At 43.2% G+C, this 23,377-nt stretch overlaps 1 protein-coding gene across 6 annotated transcripts in view; it reads right to left on the reverse strand.

Moving 5' to 3' along the window:
* Positions 1–203: 203 nt before the first annotated feature.
* Positions 204–23,377, reverse strand: part of LOC121168119 (CASP8 and FADD-like apoptosis regulator) — a 40,004-nt gene continuing 16,830 nt past the window's right edge. For 3 of the 6 annotated variants that reach the window (XM_040997911.1, XM_040997909.1, XM_040997910.1), the window contains exons 3-10: positions 22,044–22,149; positions 19,459–19,594; positions 18,567–18,673; positions 15,179–15,233; positions 11,866–11,915; positions 11,111–11,192; positions 2,372–2,864; positions 204–353 (exon numbers count right to left, since the gene is read on the reverse strand). In XM_040997911.1, coding sequence (XP_040853845.1) covers positions 221–353; positions 2,372–2,864; positions 11,111–11,192; positions 11,866–11,915; positions 15,179–15,233; positions 18,567–18,673; positions 19,459–19,594; positions 22,044–22,149 — 1,162 coding nt within the window. In that variant the 3' untranslated portion in view covers positions 204–220. The remainder of the gene's footprint in view (positions 354–2,371; positions 2,865–11,110; positions 11,193–11,865; positions 11,916–15,178; positions 15,234–18,566; positions 18,674–19,458; positions 19,595–22,043; positions 22,150–23,377) is intronic. The other 3 variants (XM_040997912.1, XM_040997914.1, XM_040997913.1) reach the window with 3 other exon arrangements.

Genomic DNA, 23,377 nt, shown 5'->3' on the forward strand with positions numbered 1-23,377 from the left:
CATTTCCCTTCCTAAGGCTTACCCAGTCAGCTCTTTTGTCCACAGTGGCCAGTGCCTCCACCCTCCACCTGAGGATCCAGCTCCAACACACACCCAGGGGGAACTTCCTGACCCAGGGGAAGGAGCTCAACTACACCAAGCACCTCTATGCCTGCGAGAAAAGCTCCCATTCCCTAGAGAGGGACATAGTGGCATTCAGTGCATTTGAATTGTTTTTTGGTTAAGAAAGGATGAGTTGTTTTCGCAGAGTATGCTGCAGCAAGACATGGTACTTCTTCTTAGCAGGAACTTGACTGTTCCAATCACACACTTTGCTGTTGAGTTCAACATGGAGGTCCAGGAGTGGGCGTTTTCTGGAGGTAAGAAGAAGTGAAATGTTAATGCCACGATAATATCAATGAAAAGACAGAATGTCATGATGGTAAAAAAAAAAAATGTAAGTGCTTTGGAACTGTTCCTTTTTAAACACTCTATAAGCTACTTTGTGAATGATTTAAACAGGCTGACACAGCTTTGGCTCAAGAGACGCAGTCCCTTTGCACAAAGGGCAGCTAAGTTTTACTCTGGGAATACACCATTCACATGACACCCCACCTGGATCATTATGGATATAAAAGGCCAATCTTGAAGGATCAGGTTGCTCCTCCTACAGCAACATCATTATTAGGCAGAATGAGGAGAAAAGACTATGAGATCCATTCATGGGGTTGTCACAACCACACCCAGAATGCATTTGATAAGTAGCTTGGAAACAACCAAATTATAATTAGGAGCCAATGGAAAAAAGCCAGTTAATCTTATAGTTGAGGTATACTGTAGCTTCCATCAGCTTAAATAAAAAACAGATCGCTGATGTTTCCCTTAGACAAGTATTCTTTAAGTTATATTAAAAATAGTTACAATGCAGACTCTTTTCATCCACTGGAAAATATAACTCAACAACCCCAGTGGTTGCTGAAACTACAGATGATGTCAATCCCTATATTGTGTGTATGTATTTTCCTATACACTCATCTACCTCTATGACAAAGTTTAACTTACAAATTCAGCAGTATAAGAGATTAGCAACACAATTAACAATAGACTAGCAATAACAATATACTATGATCAGCTTCATTTGAAATGTATAATTACTTATTTCTGGAATGTTTTCATTCCATATTCTCAAACTGAGGTTGACATTAGGTAAGTGAGACCTCACAGGAGGGATTACTGCAGAAACTCACAGGTCTGAATAGTCAGATAGCATTGTCAGGACTTGGAAAACAGAAGAGCACAGAGTGTTGGTGAGAATCCAGGGACACAGCCACACTCACGCAAAGCTGACCCTGGAGGACAGCTGGTGAGATGTATTAAAGACACATAAAACCTGTGTCCTTTGACATTTCTAGGTATTCCTCTCAAGGAAACTATTACAAATAAACACAAGTAGTGAGTTGCAAAGATATTTAACATGTTGTTTGTATGAAAGAAAAACTATCCAACAAGTGAAGATTGCTGGAGCAAATTAAACTATAGTCATATCATGGGTTGCCCTGAAAATATTAAAGTGATGTTGTTAAAATGTGACCAGTAACATGCACAGTGTGTGATCTACCATTAAACAAATTCAAATTACCACATGAAGTGATATTATATAATTTCATTTGGGTTGAAAGTACTTATATCTGACTGTGTAGGTATCCAAAATAATATCTAGAGAGCAAAACGTCAAGACTTAGTTAGCAGAGGTTGGCTCCAGTAACTAGGATTACAACTGTTTGTTACATCCTGCTTTCAGTATCTATTTTTCATGGATTTTTAAAATGAATACAAATTGTTTTATAATAATTAAAGAGCAATTAGAAATCTCTCAACCTGGGGAAAGCATGCATCCCATTTGTTAAGACACTCATCGAGGCACCCATCGTCCATAGCGGACTAGCTTAGTTCAAGTCCCGACTCCTCCTGATTCTAGCTTTCTGCTCATGCACATTCTTGGAGGCAGCCCTGTTGACTCAAGGAACTCTGCCTCCCACATGGGAGACCTGGGTTGAGTCTCCAGCTCTCAGCTTCAGCCCAGTGCCATACAAGCTGTCACAGATACTTGGTGAGTGATTCTGCAGTATTCTCTCTCTCTTTCTGATTCTCTACCTCTCATATAATTTTTTAAAGTTTTTCATTTTGAAGAAAAATACTTAACTGATGAGCTACCACAAAATACTCATAGTTACACTGGCTCTGTATCCTATTCTTTAGGCAACTCCAATGCGGAAGAAAAATAAATCTCCTTTCCTCATTGAAGAAAAGAACATCCAACCCAGCATGGCGGGGTAAATGGTTCAAGCAGGGCAAAGATCAGGCAGAGCCCAGCCACCTCCACTGGGCTCACCTTTCTTGTTCCAACTTCTGGGAGAGGACCTGCAAGTATAGGGAAGGTGAGCTGGGGACCTGCTCCAGCAGGGACACATCCGCCGTGCACAGGCTCCAGAAGAAGTCGGCTTCACGGTGAATGGTGGAGGGTCCCAGGTGTGGCATCTTGGGTTCGGAAGTTTTCACAGCCGGTCCATCCACCTCCAGCAGGCTCTCTGACACCACATAGTTCTGGAGGAAGAAAAGCTTAGGCTTCCCTACGAGATAAGGGCACGAGTCCCCCATGAACATCTTCCGGATGTTGTGCAAGGGAAAGCCCGATTCAAACTTGTCCACACCGAATACACTCTGGGTACTTCCTCGGCTCACTAGGATACACACAAAGCTGTCATAGTCTTGATGCTTGGGTTCCCTGGCAGCTTTGTCAAGTTCTCTGATGATGTCACACATACGGAGACACTTGAAGGGCTGCACTTTAAAGCCCAGAGAGGTGAAAGTTTTTTGAAGACCCTCTGGAGGAAACAAACAGGGAGAACAATGCTGGAGTGAGCAAAGCATGAAGGGAAGTGTATCACATCTATGTGACGTTAACACTGCTCTCCCCAGTTTTAGGCAGCAGTGGTAACAGCCACCTCACAAGACATTATAAGGAGTGGGCAGCACAAATAAAGCCATACTTTGGAGTGTTACGCACACATCATTGGAACAACAATCCGCCAAGTAGGATTTCAGACCTCTCCTGGCAATGAAGACAATGACAATTACTGTAATCTAAGTCCATAGTTACACGATGTCCTTTTCCCCTTTGCCTGGCCCAAAGTGGATAGTTTAACAATGGAATTATTGACCATCTAATATTGAAGAGGAACAAAGAAGAAGCTAGCATCCTTACACCTGTTTTCAGTCATCATTATCAAGGCATTGGGAGACTTGGTTGACAGGCTGCTAATAACCTATTCAATGACATTCTTTCCCTCAAAAAATATCCACGGGACAGAAAAGGCCTGGCTGTGTTATCTCCCAGCCACCGCCTCTGATGGCTCAGGTGGTTACAGGTCAGAACAAGGAGAGAATCTCTGCCAGTCCCATCAATACTTCCTTGCAGACTCACACACCTCAGAGCATACAAATCCTCTCCTCTAGGGGGCGGAAGCAAACAGGGAAACATCGCACTCTACTTGGTCTCCACTGGTTCACTTCTCCAAGCTCTCCCTTTGCTGATCTTTCCTCCCTGACCAAAGTCCTTGAAGCAAAGCATCACCAGGGTCTCTCTCCATTTCTGTGACCATGTATAGAGATGGACAAAACAAGCGTGTTCCAGGCCTTTGGCTCTTTGCTTTATCTGGGCTCCTTGGGGCCCTGGCTAGACACAGTGAGTAGAGGGCCAAAGGAACCAATCTGAGATCAACTCCATCTGAGTTTAAATCTTGCCTGCTCCCTTCTCTGAGGGCTGAACTTGCCTTTGAAGGTTGACCTCCACAACCAGACAGACTAAACTGGGGACAGGATTCCCAGGTGCCAGGAGGAAAATCTTTACCTAACAGAACAGGAGTGGGGGAGAAAGAAGACTAAAACTAGAAGCAGGGCCCGGCAGCGTGGCCTCGCCTTGAACACCCCAGGATCCCATATGGGCGCCGGTTCTAATCCCGGCAGCTCCACTTCCCATTCAGCTCCCTGCTTGTAGCCTGGGAAAGCAGTCGAGGATGGCCCAAAGCTTTGGGACCCTGCGCCTGTGTGGGAATGCCCGGAAGAAGTTCCTGGATCCTGGCTTCGGATCAGCATAGGATCGGCTGTTGCACTCACTTGGGGAGTGAATCATCGGACGGAAGATCTTCCTCTCTGTCTCTTCTCCTCTTTTCTGTATATCTGGCTTTCCAATAAATAAATCTTAAAAAAAAAAAAAACTGGAAGCAAAACCAAAAACCATGAATGACAATGGCTGTGACCCAAATAAGGGAAGAAAAACCTGGGTGCTGAGTAGGGAAAGTAAAACTTGACACTGCAGAAATCCCACTTCTCCTTCTACCCACCCTGGAAATCCCTTTCTTAATTCATCCTCATTTCTGTGAGTTTCAACTGCCCTTGAGAAAATAATTTTGTGATGTAGTGAGGGAGAGGGACCATCAGGTCTAGTGGCCAGTACAGGGCTGTGACAGAGAGGTCAGGGCCAGCACTACTCAAAGGTTTGGGGACTTTGGAGGTCAAACCTCAAAGCAAAGTACAGTCAGGGACTGCAGTGGGCTCATGTATCTTGGTCTAAATGAGGGCACATTATCTTGACACTTTCTATTAAAGTCAGAGTGTGGGATAAATGAGAAACGGAGAATGCTACTCTGCTTTACTTATGAGTATCCTCAGTGAGCCCAGGTAGAATCACCACCAAGCACATAAGCAGAACACAAGAAGGGCATGGTGGTTTCCATGGTTACAGGGACAGGAATGAATGGGAAATGTCAGGCTGACAGGCCGAAATGGATTTCTTCACAGGAAAATGACTCAAACACTGCAATCTCCAAGAGAGGAACAAGTCACGCAGCCTTGGTCAAGTTTACTTTGGCTTCAAAACTCATGTTAGGCTCACAATTATAAGCTACTTTATATATGTCTTTAAAAAAAGTGATTGACTGATTGATTGATTTTACTGGAAAGACAGATTTACAGAGAGAAGGAGAGAAAGAAAAATCTTCCATCCTCTGGTTCACTCCCCAAGTGGCTGCAATGGCCGGAACTGAAGCAATCCAAACTCAGAAACTGGAAACTTCCTCCATGTCTCCCACGTGCGCGCAGGGTCCCAAGACCTTGCGCCATTCTCTACTGCTTTCCCAGGCCACGAGCAGGGAGCTGAATGGGAAGTGGAACAGCTGCAACACAATAAGCACCCATATGGGATTTTAGTCAGTAGGCTATCACACCAGGCCCTCTATGTCTTATTTTTTTAAATATTTATTTATTTGGAAAGCAGAATAACACAAAAATTGAAGGAGAGAGACAGAGAGAGAAATAGCTCCTATTCACAGGTTCATTCCCCAGATGGCCATGATGACCAGGGCTGACTCCAACCAAAATCAAGAGCCTAGAACCCTATGCAGGTCTCCCACGTGGAGGGCAGGGCATTGAGCACTTGGGCCATCCACTGCTGCCCTCCCACGTGTACCAGCAGGGAGACAGAAAGGAAGCAGACCAGGTAGGAGCTGACATCACAATGCCAGCCCCTACATAACTTCTTTGTAAAACACAAATCACTACTAGTAGTTTCTTTTGTATGAACCTTTTTTTTAAAAAAAAAATCTGTTTTATTTTTATTGGAAAGCCAGATATACAGAAAAGAGGAGAAGAGACAGAGAGGAAGATCTTCCATCCATTAACTCAATCCCCAAGCAACTGAAACAGCCAGAGCTGCGCCGATCCAAAGCCAGGACCCCGACTCTCTTCCGGGTCTCCCTCATGGGTGCAGGGTACCAAGGCTTTAGGTTGTCCTTAACTGTTTTCCCAGGCCACAGGCAGGGAGCTGGATGGGAAGCAGGGCTGCTGGAATTAGAACCAGCAGCCATATGAGATCCCGGCACTTGCAAGGCGAGGACTTTAGCCACTATTATTATCATTAATAAACATGTCAATTGCATGTCAAGAGAAGTTTCTGGGGGAGGGCGCTGTGGTATAGTAGGTTATCCAATGTCTGCAATGCCAGTATCCTACAGGAGTGCTGGTCTGAGTCCCAGCTGCTCCATTTTCAATCCAGCTACCTACTAAGGGACCTGGGAAGGCCACAGAAGATGATCTTGGACCCTTGGGAAATCTGTGTGAAGTCCCTGGCTCCTGGCTTCCCATGGCTGTTGCAGCCATTTGAGGAGTGAATCAGGGCCCGGTGGCATCGTAGCCTAGTGGCTTAAGTCCTCGCCTTATGGCGCCGGTTCTAATCCCGGCAGCTCCACTTCCCATCCAGCTCCCTGCTTGTAGCCTGGGAAAGCAGTCGAGGACGGCCCAAAGCCTTGGGACCCTGCACCCACGTGGGAGACCCAGAAGAAGTTCCTGGATCCTGGCTTCGGATTGGCATAGCATCGGCCATTGTGCTCACTTGGGGAGTGAATCATTGGATGGAAGATCTTCCTCTCTGTCTCTCCTCTCTGTATATCCGCCTTTCCAATAAAAATAAAAATAAATCTTAAAAAAAAAATAAATAATGGGTTTATAAAAAAAAAAGGAGTGAACCAACAGACAAAAGATATCTCTCTCTTGCTATTGCAAATTAATTAAATTAGTTAATTAGTTAAATCTTTTTTAAAAGTAAGATGAAGTTTACTTATGCAAGTGATAGAAATCTGTAAATGTCTACTAGAAAAGTCTAAATCTTGGCCTATTTACAAAGCACAGAAAATTGTTCAAGCTTTTCAAAAGCAGTCAACGTGAAAAAAAAAGAAAGAAAAAACATTTCCTCATAAAATCTGCAAATACCATTCCTCATTCGGGAGTTTACAACACATCTACAGCTTCAGGCCAACCTCCAAAGTCCATGGGTCCACATTCCTAACAAGATTAAAAGGGCTGGCACTCACAACAGAGGCCAGCACAGGCCTGGTGTGCCAAGGGACTTGCAAAGAAGACACACCAGGACTGACCAGTCTTTTCCTCTGCCAAACAGACCAGACACAACCTCATAGCCTTGAAATTCATTTCACTCACAAACAAGCATACTGCTCATACACTTTTTGGACAAAGGAATGAATCAAGCTATAAGCACTAGGAGGATTTGCATGATCTTTTAATGAAGGTATTAGATGATACCCCAGAGTTATGGGGTATCACGTTAGACCACTGCCTGCAATGCCAGCATCCCACATGGAGTCCTAACTGCCCCTCTTCTGATCAGCTCCCTGGGAAAAGAGTGGACTACAGCCCAAGCATTCAGGATCCTGCAATCTGTGTGGAAGATCCAGATGGAATTCCAAGCTCTTGGCTTTGACCTGGTTCGGGCCTGGCTCCTTCTGCTGTTCTACTCCACAAATGGCTGCAACAATCATATCAGGGCCAGGCAAAATCAGAAGACTGGATCTCCATCTGCATCTCCCACATGGGTGGCAAGGCCAAAGATTTTGGACCATTTCTTCTACTTTTGCAGGTGCATAGGCAGTGACCTAGATGAGAAGCAAAGCAGCTGGCATTCGTGTGGGATGGCAACATTATAGGCAATAACTTAATGGAGGTATTTAATAAATTATATCCACTAATCATTATCACATCAAGTTAGTCTTTATCGTTCACTGCTTCTTTCAAAGTTCTATTTTAACTGGAAATTATTTTGTCTGCCTCAATGTTATTTGCCTTCTGCATTCATTAACCATATGGCAAAGTGACACAGATAAAGGAAATGCCACATAATCATTCTTGATAGTGTTCTGCTGATAAGATGGAACAGAAGAACTAAAGTACAGCATCAAACAAAAACCACTTTGTACTCAAAACAGGGCTCTAGGCTAGAGTCCTTTGTGGGGGGAAACAAGGTCCCTAGGAGAGGAAAATAAAGAGCTGGAAGCTTGGAGAGTGTGGGAAGAGGGGATGGCATCTTTCTACTTCACAACCAGGAGGAGTACCCTGCTGCTTGGAGTCTCAGCTGGTATCTGCTTCACTGGTAAGAAGCCCAGTGCCAGGGAAGTACTGTCGGGCTTGTCACTTGCTCATGAGTCCCCTGGGCCTGGGAGATGTCCCAAGCCTAATTATTTGTTGTGTTCCTTAAGACAGAAAGAGTTGGGTCTGGCGCAGTGGCCTTGCAGCTAAAGTCCTCACCTTGCATGCACCTGGATTCCGTTTGAGCGCCGGTTCTAATTCCAGCAGCCCCACTTCCCATCCAGCCCCCTGCTTGTGGCCTGGGAAAGCAGTTGAGAACGGCCCAAAGCCTTGGGACCCTGCACCCACATGGGAGACCTGGAGGAAGTTCCTGGCTCCTGGCTTCGGATTCAGATTCACATGCACGGGCTGTTGCGGTCACTTGGGGTGTGAATCATAGGAAGGAGGATCCTCCTCTCTGTCTCTCTTCCTCTCTGTATATCTGATTTTGCAAAATAAATAAACCTTAAAAAAAAAAAAGAGCTGGAGCTCATAGAACTCAAATTCTCAGGGGGGAGGCTGTGCTGAGCACCCGGCAGCCCCTCTCCGGCCCATGCTTGCCCAGTACTCCATCTTCAAGATGTTGAACTTGCAAGGACCTACTGGGTAGAACTTCTCTTCTCATTCTTGGGGCTCACATACACACTCATCAGTAGCCACATAAGCAGAACACAGAGGTACCAATACACACGCAGCCAACACATGCTCACTTCCTGGGCCAAAGATAAGGGGCACAAACTCCACTTCCAATTCTACACTCCTCTTGTAGCTTTCTCTCTGATCAGTCTCTTTGCTCTGTATCTCAGATTTCATACTTAAAATCTCCTCTGTTGTGGCCATTCAGATTGATGACTAACAGGAATAGATCCCAAAAGGTTGCCCCTTATTATAATCTCTCAGGTTATCAGCCTCCATTCCAGTGTGATGCAGTGTGTGGGGATGTGGTCCCACCCTGGCAGCCCATGCAGATCTCTAGTGCCCGGATTCTCGACCTCTTACTTGTCTGAGGCCAGACTCCACAAAGCAAGCCAAAGCCACAACAAGTGCTTGCTGAGGATTTGCAAGTAAAATTAAACAAGCAAGGGCAGGTGGCTGAGCTGGTGGTAGAGCTGCCATCTAGAATACCAGCAACCCTCATGGGACTATCTGGGTTCAGTTTCTAGTTCCAGCTCCTAATTCTGACTTCCCGCTAATGAGCACCCTAGGAGGCAGCAGAGACACTGAAGTAGTTGGGTTCTCATTACACATATGGAGACCTGGATTGAATTCCTAGCTCCTGGCTTCAGCACAAGCAGCCACTGCCAAGCACCTAGGAAGTGAACCAGTGGATAAGAGTGGTCTCATGAATTCACTCTCTCTCTCTTTCTCTCAAATAAATTTTTAAAAGTAAATAAAGGTGGGCTGGTGCAGTAGCCTAGTGGCTAAAGTCCTCACCTTATATGAACCAGGATCCAATATGGGTGCTGATTGTAATCTCAGCAGCCCTGCTTCCCATCCAGCTCCCTGCTTGTGAATTGGGAAAGCAGCTGAAGACGGCACAAAGCACTGGAACCCTGCACCCACATGGGAGACCCAGAAGAAGCTCCTGGCTCCTGGCTTCAGATTAGTGCAGCTCCAGCCAATCTGACTTCCAGCCACAGTCCTAAGCGTTTTACAAATATGGACTCCCTCACTCTGCCCAGCCTTGCTAAAAGGTAGGGCCTATTATTAATTTACTTTATTAAAAAAGAAATTGAGTACTAAAGTGTCTTGAACAGTTGCCCAGAGTCACGAACTATGATACAAGGAAGAGCTGTTCATTCCATCCCCTTGTCGTCATGCCCCAGCCCTGCTCATGCTCCTGGAATGCAGAGCCTTCCACCACCCCAGCCTGCAAGGGACCCCAACCCAGTGTGGAAACATGCATGACCTGTGGATCCAAGCCACAAACGGCAGTTTTCCAGGTCACGGCCAAGGACACTTTTATCTTTTGATTCTCCCTAAAAGAAAAAGGTAACAAGCCCAACAGACAGCATCATGTGCTCTTGGGAGTGTCAGCACTGAGGAATGTGACAAAACTGACTGCCAGCACGGATGGAGGACAGTCTGAGAGGAAGTGACTCACTGAGTAAATACATCCCCATTCATACTGTGTACTGATGGCCAGCATGGACAGGGCACTTATCTATGGCTGAGATGAGGACATTTCTCACTAACAAAATATAGGGTCACACTAGAAATCCTGGGAAATTCAGTCTCATATTTGTTCACTTCTCTCAGACACTCTTCCTAGAAACCCAGTGATAACATTTTACGTGATCTTAAAAGATATTCTGATGTATTCTAAGAAACTGCTGAGAAATTAGAAAAATTTGGAAAAATGATGATCAATCTTTCTAAGGAAGAGATAAATAATTAAACATTGTCATTCTTTTGATACCTTGCCCGTTTAAGTAAGGCATCCAAATACAAACAATAGTGACAGACTGGTGAAACAAACTCAGGCCAAAAACCAAAGTAAAGGACAGGAAACCCAAGTGACACCCAAGCGGATCAGATGATGTCCAGCCCTCTTAGTGAACATACATCAGTCTCATGTGCTAATGTCCCCACATTCACAGTCCACAGGTAAGCCACGGGGCACCTGAGAAAGTCTGAAGTCAGAGGGCCTCCCACACTGCAAACGTCCCCTGGGTCTCAAGACTCTACCCTGCCCCACCATCTAGGATGCAAATGCAGGATCGCAGCTCACCAGCTCTCCTACATCATCCAGCAGGTGCCAGAGATCAGGCTACATATTCCTCAAATCAGTTCACTCTCCTGACACTGGACTGGACCAACTAATCCACATCCTCTGAAGTCAGCTGGGGACAGTGACTACATTCCAATCTAGCTTCAGAGCAAGTCATCACGAGATCCTCACACATCCTCTCTACCATCCTCCCATCGGACAATGGACCCTGCAGAGGATTCAAGGCTTCAGATGAGGATTAAGCTACTCAATGGCCACATGGACCAAAGTTCACGCAATCCAGTCTACACTGGGCTGTGACATACAGGAGGAGACACACGTCACTGTCTGCTGTGATGTGTTAGGGCAGCTGGGGTTAATCACACACGATTAGTCTGTTGTAACCTCAGGTGGGGACTTCTGTTAACCTTTTGCTTCCACACATACCTATGTTAGTGCCGATGCAATCAATTATCAGGCAGATTCCCAGGGGCTTGCTCCGCATCCTGTATCTCTCTTCTGTTAGGTGCTGGAATGGAAGGCATGGGTTGTTAAATACTCTACATACTGCTCTACTTTCGTAAGTTCCCCCCATCCAACAGCTTTTCAACTGAATTTCCTTAAACACCCCTTCAGCAGGTGAGTCACCATGAAGTCATTGCAACTGACATTTTCCTTTAAACCAATTTGTCCACTATTAAGGAAATGTGCTTAAGACTAATGAACTATTCCAATTTCTTCAACAAAAATTTCAGTCTCTTTATGCATCCTTGAGCTTTGTAGGATAAAAGTAATTTGAAACAAAAAAGGTTCCTATATCGCCACATGAAGCTGAAGCAACACAAGCGGTCTCTTGCCAAATCAGTACAAAGTGTGACCTTCTGTGGCCTCTTATGGAGAAAAGGCATCACCCCAAACAAAGGTTGGAATATGTGAAAGTTCAAAGTCATGTGGCTGCCCACTCATGGGCTCAGCAATCACTCAGCTGGATGGCACTTCAGAAATTCCCTGTGTTCCAAAGATCATTGTTGCATCCACTTTAATCTCCTTCCTCTTCACCACATTCAAGGTCCCCTGCTCAGGGAGCTCCTGATGTCTCATTGTCACAAGGAACTCTTCTCACACAGGTCATTTTAAAGTCACTGTTCTGCACCCATACTGTGCATTCCACACAGGACCAAATCAGCTCATTTACACCATACCTGAGGCACCGAGGCTCCTGATTCCTGAACGGACTTCTTCACCGGCCTTCCTGAGGATGAGAGAGCAGTCATGTAGCAGGCTGCAGGAGACCTAAGCCCACACCCAAGCTGCCCGAGGGTGTTGACATCACATGGCTTCTTTTCCCTCATTTCCACAAGGATTTCTTCCTTCCTCAGCTCTTCTCAGCCCCAAGCTTCCAAACTAAAACTGAAGAACCTGGAGTTGGTGCTATAGTGTAGCAGCTTAAGCTGCCAGCAACCCATATGGGGACCAGTGTGAGTTCCAGTGGCTACACAGCCAGTCCAGCTTCCTGGGAAAGCAGCAGAGAATGGCCCAGGGCCTTGAGTCCTCAAACTCATATGGGAGAACCTGGAAGAAGTTCCTGGTTCCTGGCTTCTGCCTGACCCAGCCCTGGCCATTGAGGCCATTTGGGGAACAACCCAGCAAATGGAAGATCTGTCTCCCTCTCTCTGTGTTTCACTCTCAAATAAAAATAAACTAAATGTTTACAAACAGTACAGAAGAACCTAATAAGAAAACACAAATCCACATTGCAACCCAGAGGCTAAGTGGAAACCATACATTTTTAAAAAGCAAGTGCAAGAATCCTTTCCATGTCTCTTCCCATACAAGGAACAAAAAACAGCGATTAACTGGCAGAATAGACTCAGGACTTTGTATTGGGCAGAGTCCCTAGTAACCTCACCACCCAACAGTCTTGACAGCTTCCTCCAGCGAGCCAAAGTCACAGATGACACCCATGGGGAACAGTTTAGGGTGGAGAAATGGAGGTGCATGTGAGCTGGCCCCTCAGAACAGATGACCAAAGCCCCACAATCCAGGGGCACGAGGAGACAATGAGGGAACTTCGTTAGTGGCAAGTTAGAAAATAGTAAGACCAGCCAATATAGAGGAGCCAAACGCAAATTTGGCCAGATTACAACTTGACTAGCTGAGGGAAGTGGAGTACACCAGTTTTAGAAACCACAAAGCGGCTGGCTCAAACCCTAGCATTGTGTCCTAACAAACTCTGTGATCCTCTTCAAATTTCAATGGGTTACTCAACTGGAAACGGAAGTACTAACATCTGCCTGTAAGAGCATTGTAAAAGGAGAACTGGCAAAGGAAATGCCCATACTGGTAATGCTTAGGAAAAACGAGCTTGTGAATGCTTTTGCTGGGTAAGTTAAGAGTTTTGTTATTTTTTTAAGGGTAGTAGCCTATATCCTGTACTGAACATTCTATTTCTAGAAGTCTATTCTAATTATAAACATGAGTACAAAAATGAATGTTAGGCCCCAGTGTGGTAGCCTAATGGCTAAAGTCTTCGCTACAACCACTAAGATCCCATATGCGCAGTGGTTCTAATCCTGGCTGCCCTACTTCCCATCCAGCTCCCTGCCTGTGGCCTGGGAAGGCAGTCAAGGATGGTCCAAAGCCTTGGGACCCTGCACTCCTGTGGGAGACCTGGAAGAAGCTCCTGACTCCTGGCTTCAGATCAGCTCAGCTCCAGCTGTTGTGGCCACTTAGGGAATGAGCCAAGAGATGGAAGATCTTTCTGTGTCTGACTTTCCAATAAAAAAAAAAATCTTAAAAAAAAAAGTCTGTGTCTCCCTGAAAACATTTCTGACTCTGCTTTTCAAATAAATAAATCTTGTTTTAAAAAAGTATATATTTGTAGGCATATACTCACGCATATATACATACTTAAACATAAAAGAGTCTACAGGTACTGTCTCTGACATTTAGAATTAAGAGAAAATCTCACTTTACCTTTTGTACTTTATCATGAATATTCACAAAATAAGCAAAACTTACAAAATAATCTTTGTGACATATCTCATTTTAAAAGTATTTAACAAAAGCTCGATAAGTTTTACTTATCATCATCATAATCTTTCAGTTGAAATCTAGTGAGAGGGCCTGGCACAATAGAATAGTGGTTAAAGTCCTTGCCTTGAATGCACCAGGATCCCATATGGATACCGGTTCTAATTCCGATAGCTCTACTTCCCATCCAGCTCTCTCCTTGTGTCCTGGGAAAGCAGTCAAGGACTGCCCAAAGTCTTGGGACTCTGCACCCACGTGGGAGACCCGGAAGAGGTTCCTGGCTTCAGATTGGCTCAGCTCCAGCTGTTGTGGTTGCTTGGGGAGTGAACCATTGGATGGAGGATCTTCCTCTCTGTCTCTCCTCCTTTCTGTATATCTGCCTTTCCAATAAAAATAAACAAATCTTTTTTAAAAGACATCTATTGGCAAATCCAAATTCATATGAATACCTGTTTCGAATAGCTTAAATTCCCATAAGACTAAGATCAAATTCTCAGAAGCTTTTTATTAGTAATAAATAAATCAAGTCCAAGAAACTGCAGGTAAAAGTTTTCTAATAAGATCACCAAGTGTTGGTAGCCTAAGTTATATTCCACCTATCGTTATATGAGCAAGTGTATATTGGCCATCAGGTTTAACTAAATAAATAAAAGAAATATGATATAACTTACAGTATCTATTCACTTCTTAGTAGTCTTTGCTAGAGCAGAATGACAGGTACAAACTGTACCACCCAGCTCACCTGGACAAAATGCTGCCCAGATTCCAGGGGCAACAGCGGCCCATCAGCCCACCAACAGGCTAGTGATCGGGCGTGGGGGCCATCACCGCCTTCATCCACATCACACAGGTGCCCTCCAAGCTGCCAGCCAGCAGCCTGCCAGACAATGCTTCCTGGCCCAGTGAGGCACAGCCTCTGCCCCTTCAGTGTGTGACTGAGTCTCTGGCCACATGCTGATCATTCAACACAAGTCCCGGAAATAAATGTCTACAAGATGACACCCTGGGTTCAAGAGCAGACATTTTCCCCAAGAGAAGACAGAGGTCCTATGGGTAGGAACGACCAAGGTTTTCTATTGTGATTCTTCTTTTTTCTTTCTCTTTGGGAGTATCATCTATCCTTTAGCCTTATTCCGTGAGAACCTGTTGACCTTCCTTCTTACTGCCACTCAGTATTTGGTTTAACACAGTTTATTATCATGATCGGATTACTATTTAACACAGCCTGGTTATAGCTTCATTTCAGGAATAAACATAACATCTCTTGGAAACAAAATCAAGATGATAAAAATAGAGCAAGCTGGTGTTCACATTTAAATAAGTGTATCCCATTGATACCTAGGAAAGCCAGTAAATGTGCTTGAAAAATTAATTAGAATATTTAGATACAGGAAACTGCCAACCGTAAAAAGGCAACATTATGTACTTGAATTATCAAGCATTTACAAGGAAGGAGTAACTATAAAGAAAATTTGGTCTTACTTTGAATGCCAAGTTGTTCCACAAGCCTTTGGTCTTTAATTCTTCCATTCTGTAGCTTCAAACAGAAAGAATAAGGTCACATTGCCTGTGAGTTTCCTTTTTAGAGGCACACACTATCTCACCTCTTTAAATATCTCAATAGGATTCTTCCTCGGGGAAAAACATAAAAATACCACCTTCACAGTTAAGTTGCCTAACAAAGAACAACAAGTAGTCTAAATTCCATAAGTCCCATCTTATTGCCAACAAACAGATTACTTTTTCTAAAAAGCAAAAAAATGCAATCAACATATAGATATACTAAATCAGCATATTAGAATGTTTCAAAACAACTCAATAAAACCAAATGTAATAGCATAGTTGCTACAGGAGTACCAAAACTGAAGCGACTTTTTAAGGCGTGAGATTGACACCTTATTCCTTTAACACAGGAATGAAGTGTAGTATGGTCATGAGTGGGAGCTAAAAGTCAGACACACCTGCTTCTGACTCCTGATTGTGCCTCTTCCCAGTTAGGAAACCTCGAGCAAGTTATTCACCGGCTCCAGGTCTGTCTCCTCATCTGTGAAATGAGGACAATGGGCCCAGCATTGTGGTGCAGCAAGCACAGCCACCACCCGCAATGCCAGCATCCCATACAGATGTACATTCACTTTAACACACTATCAGAAAGAGAAATGATCATTTTCCATTTTCATTATCATTTATGGCCAGTCTGTATTCTTACTAAAGTAGGGATTTTTAAAAATTTTATTTGTTAAGCTTCTTATTTGGTGAAATATTAAGCCTTTTTGCTGTAGTGTAAATTTAAAATATGCTACCTCAATAACAAAGAAAGAATGAAAGAAAGGGATTAGGAAAAGGGAAGCAGGGAAGGCATAAGGGAGGAGGAGGCAATACCAGCACATTCTTACACTTGATCTAAATCATACTGAATCTGCTAAAAATTAAAGTTAAAAAATTTTTAAAGAGAGAACTACAAATCAAGGCTACATTTTAAAGGCAGTATTGCAGCATCATACAAACTTTTTGTTCAGTAATATCTTGGTAACCTGTGTCATATAATGCTGTTTTATTTTTTTTATAGCATTGTTTGAGTTAACACCTAGGTATTCATTGCTTAAATCTTGTGGGGGAATTCACCAAATTCATATGCCACAGTGCTTGCTCTCCAAGTGAGGGAGTGACGAGGGATACACTACATGGAGCAAATTTCAGTAGAAATTGATACATGACGTATATGAGTTCCCAGAGACGATGGACATGCGTAACTTCACATTCAAAACAGAAATAGAGTGTAAGAACATATGACAGTTTTTAAACTAATGACGACAGCATAATCTCTATTAGGTAGACTAGAACAGACAAAACTCAGAAAATCTGAATGTGAATCCAGATTAGTCTCATGATTTGGTATCATGGAGACTCAGAGAAAATAAAGCCTACATTATTTTTTTTTAGAAAAAAAAAAAAGATGTATCTAAGCTATTATCTGATTCCTGCATGGTTTGTCAGCTGTATACTGGCAGAGCAGGACTCGGTCAGCTAGTAGAAGTAGACAATCACCTAATGTTCTTTGTGCCTAGGTCTGCCTGCTATGTTCCGTGAGGATGCTGGCAGTATAATCCTTAACATCACTTTTCCTTCGATTTTTTTTTAAGATTTATAGAAAGAAGAAGAGACAGAGAGACAGATGTTCCAGCTGCTGATTCACTCCCCCAAAGGGCTGCAAGGGCCAGAGCTGAGCTGATCCAAAGCCAGAAGACAGGAGCTTCTTCTGCGTCTCCCACATACATGCAGAGTCCCAAGGCTTTGGACCATCCTCTACTGCTTTCCCAGGCCTCAAGCAGAGAGCTGGATGGGAAGTGAAGTAGCCAGGATACTAACCATCTCGTATATGGGATTCTGATGCATGCAAGGCGAGGACTTTAGCCACTAGGCTACCATGCCAGACTCCCTTAATATCATTTAATCTCTCAAATTCTATTGCTCAGTGATATCTTTTTAAGCTCATATCCTCCAAAAAGCCAGTGATGTTACAGGAGTTACTAATGTTTTCATAGCATCATTTTATCAAAGGGTTTATAATCTAACCATGAAATTATACTCTGGCCTAATTCCTCATTATAAATTCAACAGAACTTTTTGTGGAGATAATGATAAATTTACATAAAAAATAATTTTACAAGACAAATGATCAACCCAAGAAAACTACTGAATATACGTGGTAGTGCCTAAATCTATCACAACAAATGTAAATGACTATATGATATTTATATCAATGAGCTACAACAAAAGAACTTTCATCCCTCAATAACAAAATAATTCTTGCTGAGTTAAAACAAGCTCAATAAAAAGCAAACGCATGAAGATAAGCATACGATGATACTTATTTTCCATCATCATTTATAATGACATACGCAAACAGTAGACACATCAACAAGAAAGGGTTAAATATGTGTACTCTTTCTAAGAGATGCAATTACACTCAGTCACTAAAAATAATGAGAAACAGTTTTGAATGAATCAGAATGTTGTACTACCGTTTGTATAAAAGAAACGAAAGATATGACCACAGACTATCACTTGCAGATTACAGAAGAAGCTGCTTAACAATGCTTGCCTCTGGGAAAACACTTTAAGGAATGGTACAACAGAGGTATGCAGGAAAAAAAAAAGAAGTAGGCAAGAAAAAAAACTTTTTTAAAAAAGCTCTTATGATACTTTAAATTTTTTGTCTATAGGCAATTTCTATGTATTTAAAAGTTAAATTTTGGAGCCTGGTGCGATAGCCTAGTGGCTAAGTCCTCACCTTGCATTCACTGGGATCCCACAGAGGTACAGGTTCATGTTCCAGCTGCTCCACTTCCCTTCCAGATCCCTGGAAAGGCAGTAGAGGATAACCAAAGCCTTGAGATCCTGCACCTTTGTGGGAGACCAGTAGGAAGCTCCTGGCTCCTGGCATTGGATCAGCTCAGCTCCAGCCATTACAGCCATTTGGGGAGTGAACCAGCAGACAGAAGATCTTTCTGCCTCTTTTTCCTGTATATCTGTCTTTCAAAAAAAAATTATACTTTCAAAGAAAAAATAAACAATGAAAGTTAATATAACTACACAAAAAGACATACATTCAAACATACAAAGAAAAGAGACCAGAAGAAAGTACAACAAAATATGAACAGTGGTTGTCTTTTGGACACAATGGACTTAGTTTCCTCCTTTTATAATTCTCTATATTCTCCAAATATATCAAAGGACACATATTAGTTTTGTAATCATAAGTAGGTATGCATATTTTTGAAACAAATATACATTTGTATCACAATTGGTTCAGATAGTAAAATAGAGTTTAAATTGCTGGGATCCCATACATTTGCTCCAAACTTACCCTTAAGTTACATGAAGGATCTTTGAGAGTCAAGTTCAGGAGAGAGGCGTGAACACCATTGGTATAATTTGCTCCCACTCTTGGAGCTCGACAAGCAGACAAGAGGTCTGGAATTAAGATTTATGCATTACAATCAACTCTTCAACAGTGTCTCAATCTGACATTTCTGAATCTCTGAAAACACCCAAATCACCATCTCCTAAAGCACCCAAAACCTTCTTGACCACCTTACCAAATTACAAATAATGGTTCACTAAGAAGGGACTAAAAATGTCACTCCTGTTCTTGGCCTTTTATTAGTCATTTGGAGTCTGGGGGGGTAAGGGGTGCACCACTGGCTCTCAGCCACGATGCTATGGAAGCAGGGAAGGGCTAACAAAGCCCAAGTCAAGGTTCAAGGTAAAGGCAGGGGAGGAGTGGGGTCGGGGGAAGGTCTAATCAACAAAGCCCATTCCATAAGGAGGTTTTATGAAAGGCAGGGCGCATGCAGGGCTGCCATGGAACCTCAATTGACTCTACCCTTATACGGAGCAGTGGTCATTAGACTAAGTATTGGAGCAAGGAAACGGGGCTCAGCAAGTACTTAAAAACCCTGAGTGCCAACAGTTCTGCCTGCCTGTGCAGAAAACAGAGGTGTAGGCTCTCTCCTGAAAGCCAGCATGACTGGAGGCATTTTGCAGATGGCTAAGGTGATGGTCATAAGGGGCAGGGGAGTCAGTCACTCTGGAATATGAAGGATCTAGAAGGATGTGATCTGGAAGCCACAGGCTACAGAGGGATGTGGGACTTCTTGTTCCACTCCACACACCCATCCAACAAATGAAATCAACCAACCATACCAAATATATACAAGGCCCTTACAAGGCCACCAAGAGTCCAAGACTATTCTTACCAGATTGCCTGTATTTCTGGATTTTTGTCTTCAGGTCTATTCTGTGGATGGTCTCTAGGCATTTTTCTAATAAATCCAGTTGATCTGGAGCAACCAGCTTTAGTTTCTCCATCTCAATCACAAGATCCAGGAAACTCTAAGAGAACCATTACCAAGAACAAATGTCAGGAGAGGTGACTAATTGGCTTCAAATGCAACCATTAGACCACATAAATTAGTAAGACATAGTCACAAGATGAATTCTTTCAATGACTTTCATGACCTGGATGTCATAAGCAAAATCTTCCTGAATTTTGCTCAAAAAGGAGATAAGTCATTTTGTGTCTTAAAGGAGCATTGTGAAAGAGCAGAACTAAAACCAAAACAATACCTTCCTCAGTTCACTCTTCTCCAAAATGCCAGACTTGCATAATACTGAATATGCTGAAGTTGCCCCCAAGAGTAGATGTGTGACATAGCTGGTTATGTAGGCTTAGGAAACCTACAGTCCATATTGAAGTGTGGGGAATCAAGCCCCACCTCTACCTTCCCACCCAGCTTCCTGCTAACCCACCTGGGAGGCAGCCAATAATGGCTCAAGTACTTGGGTTCTTGCCATCCCTGCTGGGATACCCAGATGGAGTTCCTGGTTCCTGGTTTCTGCCTAGCCCAGTTCCAGCTGTTGTAGACATTTGGGGAGTAAACCAGTGGATGAATTACCTCCCTCTGCCATTCTGCTTCTCAAATAAATCAATAAAACTTGAAAAGTTCATGGAAAATGGAACTAAAAGGTAAGTTCACAAAAAGAAAAACTACTAAATAAAGCCTTCCCTGAAAAGAGCAAGTAGAAAGCTTGGAGACAATTTTTACGAGAAAAACGCCAAAGTTAAAATTCCTAAAACATTTTAACTAAGACTTCACATGCCAACTCATTCTGTCTGACTCAAGAGTTCTGGAGAGGCTAAAGGACAGGAAGGCTCAGCTATCATTTACCTTGAATAACAGGAATTTTAAAAAGCATAGTTCAGAACCAGGCAATTGCTTTTGGTTTCATTTCCTTTGTGTTTCATATTTGGCTGCTGAAATGTTATCCTTTTTTTAGAACAAATTTGACAACTACCCTAGCCAAGCTTGACAGCAAATATCTAGGCGAATATAGACTCTAAGGTGGACTGTGTCAGCCAATGGATCCTTGGATTGGCAAAATCAACAGCATTTCAGAATTATCAAAACCACTTGAGCAGAATGGAGCATGCTCCACATTGGGAAACCTGGGAAGATATTGGGTGGGCATTCCTCAGCCCCAGGTACTGACACAGGATGCTGGGTGTGGCTTCCCCTAGTCTCCCTGCTCTCCCAAGATACAGGAAGAAGAAAAACAAAAATTTAGAAACAATGATCTCATGCACTTCCTTCTACTCCTCGACCTTTCCCACCCTAACCAGTAGTTTACATAGGCAAGCATCCTTCTCAACTATGTAAACATCAACAAAAATAACTTAAAAAATCAGAAACAATTAAAAAAGAAATAATAATCATGACTAAATATATGTAAATGAAATGATTGGGAAAGAAATTAGGGAAAACCATAAAAGGAGTTCCATTGTTCATTTTCTTTCCTCTTTTGCCTATGACATCCAGATTAGAAGGAACCTAAGGAAATCCTTAAGGAAGAACACACAGAGCCCTTGGGATATGACATCAGGGCTCAGTCATCCTGTGGACCTATTGTCATATACTAGAGACCCAAGCATTTTTTGACCTGTCCTTACATCAGCAACAGAAGGCAAGTCCAATTGGAATTTCTTTCAAAATAAAGTTTTAAAAATTTAATCTATTTGAGAGGCAAGCACCTTGAAAAAGAGATGTCCTGTCAGCTGGCACATTCCCCCACAACAGCCAGGGCTGAGCCAGGTAAAAGGTTAAAGACAGGAGCCAGCAATTCAATCCAAGTCTCCCACATGGTGGCAGGGACTCAGTCACGTCAGCCACACCATTGTCTCCCAGGGTGTACATCAGCAAGTAGCTAAAGGCAGAAGCAAGGGCCAAGGATTGAACTCGGGCATTCTGATAAAATCCAGGAATGACGGAAACACGCAAGGCCATTTGGGAAGATCTTACCACCCACCCTCTTCTCAATTCATAAACAATTTTCCTTTTTTATTTTTTATATTTATTGGAAAGGCAGATTTCCAGAGAAGGAGAGACAGAGAGAAATCTCTTTCATCCACTGGTTCATTCCCCAAATAGTCAAAATGGCTGGAGTTGAACCAATGCTCAGCCAGGAACCAGGAGCTTCTTCTGAGTCTCCTACATGGGTGCAGAGTTCCAAGGACTTGAACCACGCCTGCTCTTTTCCATTAGTAGGGGAAGCAGAACAGCCAGGACACAAACCCGGTGCCCATATGGGGATCCCAGTGCTTGCATGGGGATGATTAGCCAACTGAGTCATTGTGCCAGGTCCAAACCAACTGTCTTGCCATCAGTGTTATGTAGAAAAACTGCCTCAGGTGTCTCTCATGGCCTGCTTCCCTCTGGTTACCATAGGAGCAGCCCCAACTTCTGCTGCACTCTTGGGAACACAAACCAAGAATAAGAAAACTCACCTTATCCTTGGTTATCTTGCCTCGGCCTATGTAATCTCTCATAAGGAAGACCAATGAAGACACATCAGATTTTATCAGATCTTCATCAATCTCTGTCATTAGTACCCTATAAAACAGAGAAGTTTCTTGGGTAAATTCAGACAGCAGTCTTCCTGAGAACTCCAACAGCCCATGCCTCCTCCAAGCTAAAAACTAATGAAGAGAGATTAGTTCTTTGCCCTTCTAATGCACTAGTGCCCCACCCCCTAAGCAGAAAGCCTAGATCACCCCCAGAAAGACATCTTAAGGAGACTTAAAAAGAAAGTTCATTCTTTCCTCCATGTCGAACAGGAAATGACACCTCAGTTTCTAATTAACAACTCTAAAAACACCTCCGAGAATGGAAACGTCTCTGAACATCCCCAGTTTCCCCAAAGGTTACAGAGAAATGAGCTGAGAACCCAAATGACTAACATGAAAGACAGAAATAGAATTCAGAGTAGCCTTGTTTTCTGGTTTTAATGAGCTCGCAGGTGATGTGGGCTCCAGGGACCAAACCTTGAGCTGCAAAACTCTAAAGCAAAGAGACACTTTGGAACACAGGGAGTGAGGCATCCGGGTCATGATGATTCTGGCCTTAGACTCGCAGAATCTTGAGGATGGATGATTACTCCTCTATTTGCCCTACAGCTGACCCAAACACCTGGCACATGCCAAAACACTTGAGAGCCCTGATGAACAGGCGAATCTAGCCTGGCCTCCATCCAGAGGGCCTATAGAATGATCTTGGCTCATCACAAGAGGAAAGAGGAAATCGAGAGAGGACCCTCCTTCTTTACTATCATCCTGCCAGTGCCTCCCCAAATGCTGGACAATTACTGATCTGTGATGAAAACTGAACAGGTGCAAGATTGATAAAAAGATGGACTACCAATGAAACAGTTAACTATATCTTGACAATGGGATGCTGGACTCTGCTATTGTCCATATCTGCAATGATGGACATATGACTGTTTATGAAGAACTATACTATAGTAATAATATAGGGGAACTCAGTTGGGGTTAGGGGACTTCAGGTGAGGGCAGGGGAAATTCCAAGGCCTATGGAACTGTATCATAAAATGATCATAATAATTTTAAAATAATTAATTAAAAAGAAAAATTAGCATAGCAAACACTTGCATCTGTTGAGTATCTCAGTTTTTTGTTTTTTATCTTTTTTTTTTAACATTTCACAAAGAAACCATCACAGTTAAAGCTCAAAACAACTTGTAAAGTTGGGTATAGCCTTTGTAAGTAAAGCCCTGGCCAAGGTTAGGGCCTGCTTCTGTTTGCATGGCCCATCACTGATAGGT

This window comes from Ochotona curzoniae, unplaced genomic scaffold (genome assembly GCF_017591425.1).
Source record: "Ochotona curzoniae isolate NIBS_2020 unplaced genomic scaffold, NIBS_Ocur_1.0 patch58, whole genome shotgun sequence".
Lineage (NCBI taxonomy): Eukaryota > Metazoa > Chordata > Mammalia > Lagomorpha > Ochotonidae > Ochotona > Ochotona curzoniae.